The 11,286-nt window shown below is 40.9% G+C and overlaps 1 protein-coding gene across 1 annotated transcript; it reads right to left on the bottom strand.

Moving 5' to 3' along the window:
- Positions 1-4,652: 4,652 nt before the first annotated feature.
- Positions 4,653-10,695, bottom strand: LOC133133794 (uncharacterized). The gene is made up of 4 exons (XM_061250013.1): positions 10,559-10,695; positions 8,592-8,828; positions 6,990-8,181; positions 4,653-6,586 (listed from the first exon to the last, which is right to left on the bottom strand). Exons 2-4 carry the CDS (start codon positions 8,728-8,730, stop codon positions 6,400-6,402), a joined length of 1,518 nt encoding a protein of 505 aa, XP_061105997.1. The 5' UTR covers positions 8,731-8,828; positions 10,559-10,695; the 3' UTR covers positions 4,653-6,399.
- Between the last annotated feature and the right edge of the window lie 591 nt (positions 10,696-11,286).

The following is an 11,286-nucleotide window of genomic DNA, read 5'->3' as shown; positions in this document are numbered from 1 at the left end:
GTTGTCTAAATTCTAAAATGGAGTTTAAAAGAGTCGCCATTTTAAAAATTACTTCCTACCCAAATTCCAAGGCACTAGGGGTTAGTTTAGAAATATTTATAATTTTCAAATAAAATTACATTGTGCCTTGTTATCTTATGTAATATACTCACTTTTTCATTTTTCAATGTTTGTTTTACATTTTAGGCATATTGTAGGCGCTTTTATCCAGAGCAAATGTAATGGCTTACATACTCTTCACAAAAATATTTCTTCTGCTGGATATTGACTGAAGGCAATTCAAGGGTACAACAGCAGCACTTAAGCCCAGTCCCATTGCCAGTGTTACCCTGCTGCCCTGACATTTCCCCTGCCAGTGCATTGGCCATTTTGTTTCCAATAACCACAGACGCGTTCACTGTCTTGTCTAGGTATCAATGTTTCCGATATGCAGACACGGAATAAGAACCTAGTTATTACCAAACTAGATTGGATCATGCAAAATGCTGAGATTCTACCATACATCATTGTGAGTGTATTGTGTCATCTGCATGTTACTTGTGGCTGACTCTCCCCACTAACAACTGGATAAAAGGTTATTTTTGTGGCAAGACCTATGGCAGGTCGGTTCATTCTTGTCTTTGATTCCCTACCACGGCACCTACTGAGCTGTTATTAATTCTCCTTTTACCCTCTCTGCTTTCTACCTGTGTAAATAAAGCACTTTTTTAAAAATGAATGCGTAACCACTGAGTGAGTTGAGTTAAATGTCAGCAATAACTGCAAAGAAAAAAAAATACAAATCTCTTAAGTATTCACTCTTTTGTGAAGAGGAAGCATAAAGGTTGCATTTACGGAACTACTTGCAATTTAAAAGTCATGATCAATCAAATCTCAGCCATTACAGTCAAGTCCAGAATTATTGGCACCGACTTCATTGCACCGAAGAAGCCAGGTGAGGTTCCATTGAATGAGCTATTGAAAGTTCTCAGAGGCTTTTATGCACCAAAACGTAATGTGCTTAGTGAAAGATATACATTTCTAAATCAGAAACGGCTAACGGGCGAAACGGTGCATGAATACATACATACACACAACAAGAAATCCGGGAATTGGGCAAGATAGCTGTGATAGTTGAGTGTGGGGATCACAAGTTAGATTTAGCCGTCTTAGTGTCAAAGGGGAGGGGTCCCACACTTATGGGCAGAAATTGGATCAGGCATCTACACTTATACTGGGGCTAAGTGACTGAGTGACTAAGGTGTCAAACCTAGTGGATCAGCTGTGTGATAAATACTCTGAGGCGTCCAGTGGGGAAATGGGTTTGTTTAAGGTTGATAAAGGCCCAAATCAATGTATCAGAAAAAGCAGTTCAAAAGTTTTGCAAGGCCAGGTCAGTGCCTTATGCACTCAAGAGAGCCAGTTAACAAGCAGCTTAACGCGATGGAAGACAAGGGTCTCGTAACACCAATAATAGACTACTGTGATCAGGCTGCACTCCTAGTCTATATTCCCAAAAGCAATAGTGATGTAAGAATATGATTTATAAAGTTACTGTAAACCCAATGGGTGGAGGTGGATCAGTATCCCCGACCAAAAATTCAGGATCTCTTTGCCACATTATCAGGAGACCACAGTTCTCCAAATGGACTTGGCACAAGCTTACCAACAGGTAGAAGTTGACCGACTCAAAAGACTTCCTAACAATACTCAAAAAGGCCAGTACCAGATGGTAAATGGCTGGCATTTATATAGCGCCTTTATCCAAAGCGCTATACAATTGATGCTTGTCATTCAGCCATTCACACACACACTCACGGCGATTGGCTGCCATGCAAGGCACCGACCAGCTCGTCAGGAGCATTTAGGGGTTAGGTGTCTTGCTCAGGGACACTTCGACACAGCCCGTGTGGGGGATCGAACCGGCAACCCTCCGACTGCCAGACGACTGCTCTTACTGCCTGAGCCATGTCACCCCAGATGAATACATCCGGAATCAGTAGCACACCTGCCATTTAAAAAATATATATATAGACCAGGTCTTCCTGGGGTCATTTGTTCCTTGCGGAGTTGGTGCAGTTATTTTGCTTCGGATGCCAGATAAGTGAGAACAATTGCATGTGCCTCCTGTTATGACTAGGAATTACACATACTGGCATTCATCGTTTTCTTTTGGTTTTTCCCCCGCTTTTTTGTTTTTTGTTTTGACACTTACTGCTGTCAGGCAGCTGGACACACCTCTGTTCCACAGATGATTTAGGTTGGCCTCCTAATTGATGTGAAAGAACGTGAACGCAGACTAAGATTGGTTTTGGTGAGGACATTCAGAGAGATACGGCTTAGAGGAAAAGTTTATTCTTGCCACGTAGCTATTTACCGGTAAGCACAGCTTAGAAGTAAGGTTACCGCACATCCTTTTACACGGTCATAATCACCTACCAGATTCGGGGAGAGATACGGCTTAGAGGAAAAGTTCATTCTTGCGGCAAGACTGATTCCTAACACTTCTGCACGCTCAGTAAGTGTTAGGAAGTTCCTTTGGTTGAAATTTTACATAGGTGACAGACCACAAGCCAAAAAATACTGGGGCCAAAAACAGGTGTGCCCACACTAGCAGCCGCATGGATACAAAGATGGGCTTTAATCTTAGTGGCCTATCAGTACAATATAAAGTATGAGACAAATGCTGATTCATTGGACAGCGACACGTTGTTTGTCATTTTGGTTCTGTACTCTCGCACTTTGAGTTTGAAAGGATACAGTGACATTGAGGTTGAAGTGCAGACTGTAAACTCTGAACAGATCAAAAACACTCTCCTGGATGCAGGAGTAGATATGTCAATGTCTACCATATGTAGAAGATTATGCCAGCAGGACTACAGAGGGTACACTACAAGACTGCAAACCACCGATAAGCCTGAAGAACAGAAAGCCGAGATTACAGTTTGCTAAAAAGCACCTAAAAGAGCCCCAATAGTTCAGGAACAGTCTTCTGGACAGATGAGACAAAGATTAACATGTACGAGAGTGCTGGAAAGAGGAAAGTGTGATGAAAAAAGGAAATTATTCAAAGCGTAACACCTCCTCCGTGAAAAATGGTGGAGGGGGTGTTATGGCTTGAGCCTGTATGGCTGCCAGTGGAGAGTCTCACTTGTCTTCATCGATGATGTGACTGCAGACAGAAGTTGAACAATGAATTCTGAAGTCGACAGAACTATTTTTTTTTATCTGCTCAGATAAAACCAAAGGCCTCAAAACATGTTGGACAACACAATGCAAGACAATGAGCCGAAACATACTGCTAGAGCAACGAAGGGGTTTTTGACGGCCACAAAATTGGAAAATCCTTGACTGGCCGAGTCAATCACTGGATCTTAATGCTATTGAACATGTATTTTACATGCTGAAGAGGGTATGGGAGGCAGAAAGTCCCTGAAACAAGAAGATACGAAAGATGGCTGCAGTACAAGCCTGGCAGAGCATCACCAGGGAAGATACCCATGTCTATGCATCACAGACTTCAAGCAGTCATTGCATACAAAAGATATGCGACCAAATATTCAGAATGAGTACTTTACTCTACGAAGACGACTATATACAAAAGGTTCAATACTTTCTAAGTGGTTCATCCAATATGGATGACAATACCCTTTAACTAAAGCTGACAGTCTGTATTTTCAACCTCATTGCCATTTTTTGTCATTGTCTTCTTTCAAACACAAAGTGCTAGAGTACAGATGCAAAATAACAAAGAAATGTGTCACTGTCCAATGAATTACGGTGCCCACTGTATGTGCAGAGGTGTGAGAGCAAATTAGAAATGAAGGTAGTGTAACAAGAAGTGAACCATTTTTTGGTTCATATTTAACATGATCTGTCGGTTTTCATCTAGTTTCCACCCTTTCATTATTCCCGGGTCAAATTGACCCGAACATCGGATCAGGGACGTGAATTTGTGGCGGGTGTAGCACGGGTACTCGATGTTTTCTTGTGCTTATAAAATACGATTTAAGTGGTCGGACTGAACAAATCCAGTTTCACCACCATTGCCTGGCTGAAATATATTTACATATACATATATTTACAAGTATATTTTTTTAAACCTATAAAACATTTTTTATTTTTTATCAATTGGCACTACCGATTTAATTGGTGTAATAATAATAATAATAATAATATGTATATAATAATATATATAATAATATAATAATAATATTGAATCCGACGTATCAACAGGTTTCCAAAAAATATATTTCAGTAGGGTGTGATCCATTTTATTTTGGAATATATATAATTTCCAATGATGCGCCCTTTAAACGTTTATATCAGGTTGATATATAAGGTGACATAACTCGACCTAGAATGTCGAATTCAGCAGATTTATAAGGCTCGGTGATATCAAATAATTGCATCAGAGCCGAGTGGATGTTGCAAACGACTGATTTGAAAAGTTAATTAATGGTGTAAAATGCACTTAATTTGAACCCGGCATTTACTCCTTGTTTTATTATTATAAAGTTATGTTACAAATGATAACAATTCCCATTATTCCGAAAATATTCAAGTGACATTAAAGTTAATGTCGTCTGAATCGTGCTTGCAACTTCAATAGTGTAATCCGGCATTATTAGAAAGTTTTCCACAGGGAAATAAAAATATAAGATTGAAAAAAGTATTTGACAAAGTCACTTTATTTGGATACAAAAACCACACATCTGGGAAAAGTTGCGTTGGAATGTTCGATACAAGAATGAGTGAAACCGTAATGGAATTTCACGTAATAGACTAGCCATTAAAACAAAAAAAAGCTGAAAGCTCAAACGCTTTACCATGCACCAAAATCGGTAGCAGAACGCTAAAAATAAATAAATAAATAAATAAATAAATAAATAGAACGTTTAACATATTAGAATTAAACTGTTTTAAACTGACGATTGTGCATTGCCACGATATTTCAAAGCACAATACCTTAACATCTGAAATAGTTCACTGGCTAAGCTATTATTTCTAATCACTATTTAGTAATACTAATCGCTATTAGTCCTAATACTCATGCAGCATTCCAAGTTATAGAAATAATGTAAAATATATATATTGAAGCGTAAAGCTTAGTAATGCTCATGACTGCAATTTTTTATTTTTTCACGTTTTTGAAAAGACTTTGTCTTGTGGATATTCGTAGTTGTGGAGTCTTTCGTTATTAATTATGGCATAAGATGAAGGGCCACATGACGTGTCACCCAAATTAATTTGCATTTATGTGAGGTAAATAAAAAAAATAAAAAATCACGAATGCAATGCCTGTCCAATACGATCAATGACATGTCATAGTGTTAATAAAATGGGAAATAACTAAGAAACTGAGGGAACACATTTGGACATCACAAACTATGACACATTCGATCATATAAAACAGTGGCCTCACAACACCTGTAAACGGTAGCATTTCCATCCTAAAATACTATGAAAAAGCGGTACTAATTGGAACACATTACCTGCAGGACAATCTATCTGGTTCAGCATGTACAGCTATTGAATAATAGAACCACAATCCACAATCACAATCACATCCAGGATAAAATTAGAAGGAAAAAGTTATATACATGTATATATACAATGCTAACGACACCACCTGTGAAGAAGATATGAATTGATTACTAAAACATAAACTTCATGGGTCAGTGCCCTACATATCTGTGGACAGTTGCTGGTGGCATTCAGGAGAGAAGAAAGTAAAAATACACACACATCACATCAAACGATACATCCAAACCACTAAATGACTGACTACGTTGTGTCCGCACCTATGGAAAATTACAGAGGCATCTTTGAATATGACACTTTCAACAAAAACACAAATTCTTTTTAACCTCCTACACTGATCTGAAAATATAAACCTACGCTGTTGTTTGTAGACTGAAAAACAGAGCATGCTATATATGTCTATAAAGAACATGTAGCCTATTAATATATTCCAACAAATATTCCCAAGCCATACAGGAGGTACAAGAAGAGATGAGACACCCCCCGATCCCTGCATATTTAAAGCAGATTGTCGGTGTCATTCACGCAGCTAGCAGGAAAGTAGTGCTACTGAAAGTTTGGTCAGCTGAGAACCTGACTTCGTTTGATTGTCACCCAAATAAGAGGCAATGTATAAAACCTTTGTTCTAAAAAATAAGATTGCTTCACAGTGCTGGGCAGGCAGTATATAGATATTTATAAAAGCTTCTACTTCAAGTGCATACTGAAGACATTCAGTGCCAAGATTAAAAAGTATGCAGCCAGCTGGCTCAAATCTGTAACAACAAAAAAGTCAAATGAAAAAATTATCTACACTGTGCCACTACCTTCTAATCCCAATATTTTCAGCACGACTTTCCCCATCATCCCGTTGGCATGATTGCGGGAAAGCTGCCATCACGGGCAGCCGTCCTCTTTTAGGCGCTGGCTGCGGGCCTTGTAGACCTCGATGAGGAGGTCTTTGACGTACTGGATCTCGCGCTCCACCGACTCGGCCTTGTCCCGGAGCTCCCGGTTCCGGCACTCCAGGCCGTGAAGCTGCTCCTCCAGGGAGTCCAACTCCGCCCGCTTGCGCTGACGATATCTGAAGGGCCCAAATTGCAAAAAAAGGGCTTTGATTATACATGCGAGGGCCCATGCTACTGAATTGCTGGTCGTTAAACGATGAACTCTGGCCTCCCCAGTTATTTTCGCAGGAGCGGAACAAGAGAAAGATTAAATGATCAGACACAAGGGGATATGATCCCAACTGCACCTCTGGAGCGCAGGCAACAAGTAGGACACACCGACTGCTGACTGCAGATTCTGACTTTTGCACACACCATGAGCAAGGAAATGTTTGAGTAATGCTTTGAGTAAATTGTGGCAGATTCAGCCTTTCCCTAGTCCTGACTTTCTTTAAAAAAAATTGTGGCTGCAGCAATGGATTACCACCCCACAATCCCCACACCGCCCTCTTGCCCGTGATCTGTGGAGAAAGCGATTACCTGTGAGCAGCTGTCTTGTTCTGGTCTCTCTTCTTCTGCTTCTGAGGTCCTTGTTGGGCTACCAGACCGAGCTCTTGTGCATGTGTGCCACCAGAGGGGTGTTCCTTCTGCCCCAGGGCTGCTACATGCCCCGCAGACCCCAAATCCAGCCACTCCTCTTCTCCCGCAGACAGGCACTCTGAACTTTGGTCTTCCAGAAAATTGGAAAAGCTACTATGCTGGCACCCTGTTTCCAGAACCCCTGTTTTCAATGGCTTGTCTACTCCACCCAGGAAGCTGTGGTGTGCCCCGCCTACACCAACGTGGAGGAAGTTGCCCTCCTCCATCTCCATTTTCCAGCCAACAGCCTGTGCAATATTGCTGCACCTGTCGTCACAAAATGCCTCAATCGCCATGCCATTGTCACTGCTGATAACCTTCTGCACATCCTGCACACCATAGGGCAACCGCTCCTCAATCTTGTGAGGAATGTCGGGTGACTCGTCTCCAAAGGTGTAACCCCCGCCAAACTTATCATCAACTTCTGGGTAACAGTAAGATTTTGCCTCTTTTGCAAGTATGCCACATTTTCTGATCTCAACCATGCTACCGAAACGGCACCCCTTCCCAACTGCCTTTTCATTCTCTACAGAGCAATAGTTGCCAGTAACTGCTACCTCGGGGCTAACTGAATTGCTTCCTTTGGAATTCCATATACTGCTCTCAACTGCCTCTCCAAGTCTTAACCCATCACAAAATCTCTTTCGACCATTGCTGTTCGGGCGGCTGCAGACGTAAGGGGCGTGTCTTGGCGTTTTAGATCTGCCAATGGGGCCACCGCAGAAGCTCAGCAGGTCGAGTTCCCCAGTTGCCAGGGTAACAAGAAGTGGGCTTGATTCTGATTGGCCGGAGTTGGTGTACGACGCATACGGTAACTGGTAGTACGACTGTGGACCCGCAGCTGGAGAAACTTTGTCATATTTTCCAAAATTTAAAGGTTTTTCTGAGAGCGAATCGGACAAGAAGTAATCTTCAAGCTGAGCAAGCTCCTCTTGCAGCAGAGAGGTCATGACCTCCAGGTCGGAAGGCACCTGGATGTCCTGTTTGAGGGGTGATGGGGGGAGGGACGAATTAGGGGAGGGAGAGGAGTGCGGGACAGGGAAATACAAGGCGAAATCCACTTCTTCCGCCATCCATTCAGTGAGACCATTACCTACAACAACAAAAAAAAGAAGCAATGGTCATACACATTGACCATATTTATCAAACAGCATTTTCGTATATTTATTTTACAGTGAAACGTAAGATCTTCCAAACTGATTTTACCAACAGAATAATTTGACTAACTCAACCAATATTTCACCAAGTCTGTTCTTGAAGTTTGCCTCCAAGAAATATATTCATATATTTTCAATAAAAATGTACAGACAAATTTACAGATGATTCATGCAACAAACCTAAATGGTAAATGAAGCAAATGAATATCAAAATAAATATTGTGACACTGCAGGCGTTACAGAAAAAAAGTGGGTTTTACTCACAGTAAGAGGAGAATGAGTATGCTGCAGTGCGGTTTCCACCTGGAACAGGGGAAAATAAAAAATCGTATTCATCGCTACTTACCAATTAAGCACTGTCTCTTCTCTGGCTCCTCCTCCCTCCGCCCTTGTGGTTGGCTGCGATTAGCCTGTGGGGGAGAGAGAGCGAGGGGGTCTACCGGGCAGACGAAACTGGTCTTCCAGGGGGGAGCCGATGCCGCCATCACTTCTCCGGTTTCGATTCAAAAGGCCAAACGTACGTGGAGTGCGAGGGTTGGAAGGATGAGCCACAAAGGACAGAGCTGGGTGAGCTGCGTGAGACCTGTGAAAGAGGGGCGCCAGTTTGCCAACGTTTAAACACGAGACATTAAAGCCACCCTAACACAGCAACTGCAATAGTGAAAACAAAACCCCTGCAAAAAATATCCATCAGCAGCTGCAACAAAGGCTGGATTTGCCGAAATGCAAATCCTCTCCCGTATTTATTTGTTAATTAATTTATATCTGGATGAATTAAAAGAATTAGATTTCTTCCTTTCAATTACTGTGTATTGCCAAGGTTTCCATTCAATCATCCCACTGGCTCCATATAAGCCTATTATTCCAATGAGAGAAGCCAGTGAGACTCCCAAGTGTGCCACAATGTCACCCGCTGTGCATGCTGCCAGACGTCCTCTAGGACTTGACTTACCAGCAGTAGCAGAGCACATCATTATTTACACTGAGCTTTTAGTACTTATGTGCACAAATCCAGTCAGTGACTCCACCAATCCTTTGAAAACAGTACCAAGATGTGGATGAGTAATTCCCCAGCTCTCTGAATAGAGGATATGCCTCAAACTTTCATGGGGAAAGATTCACTCAGTTCTAGAGAAGCGATACGAAACCACTGCCTGTTTTAAGCAACAGGATTATAAGAACTTGAATCAAGTTTACAACAGTTGATCACACAACTTTTTGATGAAGTTAGCTTTCCTACCCCTGCCAAGGTTAAGCAGACATGATTCTGGTTGTGCCCACCATGTGACAATACAGTAATATTTGCAAGATAAATGCAACAAAGAAACAATCTAACAACAATCAAATTACTCTTATTTTTGGATAAGTAAGCAAAACATCAGGAACAAAAGAGATATAAACATGTTTACCTCTTATAATAACAGTCAACAATAAAATAAAAGTAATAAAAGTTAAAATATTTAAAATAGTCGTAATATTCCGCCTTCCAAACAGAGCAATTATTATACAAAAACAATCAGTAACGTTATCCTATCACTTCTACAACTACTGAGTCATGATTAGATGACAGCGCCCGTGATGGTATCAAAACATAGATGGACAATAGGATAAGTTACTGTTACGAATGCTTGCATCTTAATAATGTGAATCGTATGCCAATTAACTTTACCGTAGCAAATTAATAAAACTTTCTTTTTTTTAAGCCAATGCAGCCTCGTGGTATCTTTGCATGTAATTACAGACTGCATTTGTAATTACATGGCTAACTACAATGTAATGTCTCGTTATTAGCCAAGCAGCCAATAGGCTGACAAAATCGCAACAGCAATAACAAGCATGACACTAGCTAGACTATCTATTCAATGTGACTGCTGGTAAGTTAGCACCTAGAAATGCAGTTAACTAACGCTATCTACCTGGCTGAAGCAGCCAAACAGGGGCTAACTAACGACAGCAACAAAAGACACAATAGAAAGCTACCGTTAGTCAACTGAAGCTCACAAACTTTCAACGACAGTCGTTCGCTACATTTTATGACAGTTTAAAAAAATATATTGCAAAGCTCAAGTCGACATTAGCAAGAATTTACTAACGTGAGCAACAGTGTATGTAACTACCTAGCTAACTTAAACGACTAGATGCTAGGCTACCTGGAACGCTTGTTTCAAAGTAACTTCAAAATATTATAACTAACTTTTAGCTAAGTTATTCCTCTAGCAAGCTAGTTGTGTTGATTTTACATGCATGGCTACTTTAACCAATCTTTTGCCAGTTAACTAACGTTAGCTAGATCAAACAGAAGCTGACACTTACTCCATTCTTGCCGGAATTATTTGTTGATTGGGTGCGTTGCAAATGCAATGCACGATGTTTGTAGAGTTCATAATTTACAGTTTAAAAGGCCATGTTTCCCGTGCAGGGACAGTTAGGCAACAAAGCTCTTCTCACGTTGAGACTGTTTTCAGTACTGTCGGAAAGTTCATTCAAAGAGGACTCTATCTCCTCCCACACCCAGCAACCAAATACATGATGTGCGGAACGGAGAGACAGCCCGATATCCCTCCGCCACTCATTACTGAAGTTTGTCTCGATCGTCTCGAGGCATTCGTGATTGCTACCACACGTTCAGGATTGCCAATGGGCGCATAAGCGAGCTACTCTTATCGGATATCTAGCTACGATATGTAGAGGGACAACAGAATAGTTGTACGAAGCTTGTTAGAAATGTACCGCTGAGTAATACGAACAAGTCTTTATTTTATGAAAGGCTTAGCTACTGGTGTAAGATTTATTCAGGCATTTAACATAACGTTAACTTAGCTAAGCAGACGTGATAGCTAGTTAGGTAGCTTAGCACGGAACGTTAGAAAAACACAGTCAGCATAACTACTATTTACAGTGTGCTTCGTTTCATTGTACTTTGTGGTTACAAGGCACGGTATGGTTATTTAATTTGCATTAAACATAACGTTGTTTTCTTTTGGGATTATTTGCAAAGGACTACTTATTTACAAACAACGAGGAAGGATACAATATTACAC

Source organism: Conger conger, chromosome 7 (genome assembly GCF_963514075.1).
Source record: "Conger conger chromosome 7, fConCon1.1, whole genome shotgun sequence".
Taxonomy (NCBI): Eukaryota; Metazoa; Chordata; class Actinopteri; order Anguilliformes; family Congridae; genus Conger; species Conger conger.
Note: the sequence above shows the minus strand (reverse complement) of the source record. Positions and strands in the feature narration are given on the sequence as shown.

What these genes read in the sequence shown, in the direction of transcription:
- LOC133133794 (XM_061250013.1), bottom strand. Translation starts at nt 8,730, where the DNA reads ATGGCGGCATCGGCTCCCCCCTGGAAGACCAGTTTCGTCTGCCCGGTA. An exon ending in GAAGAGACAGTGCTTAATTG is followed by an intron (nt 8,182 to 8,591) that starts GTAAGTAGCGAT and finishes TTGTTGTTGTAG; the next exon opens with GTAATGGTCTCACTGAATGG. An exon ending in AACAAGACAGCTGCTCACAG is followed by an intron (nt 6,587 to 6,989) that starts GTAATCGCTTTC and finishes TGGGCCCTTCAG; the next exon opens with ATATCGTCAGCGCAAGCGGG.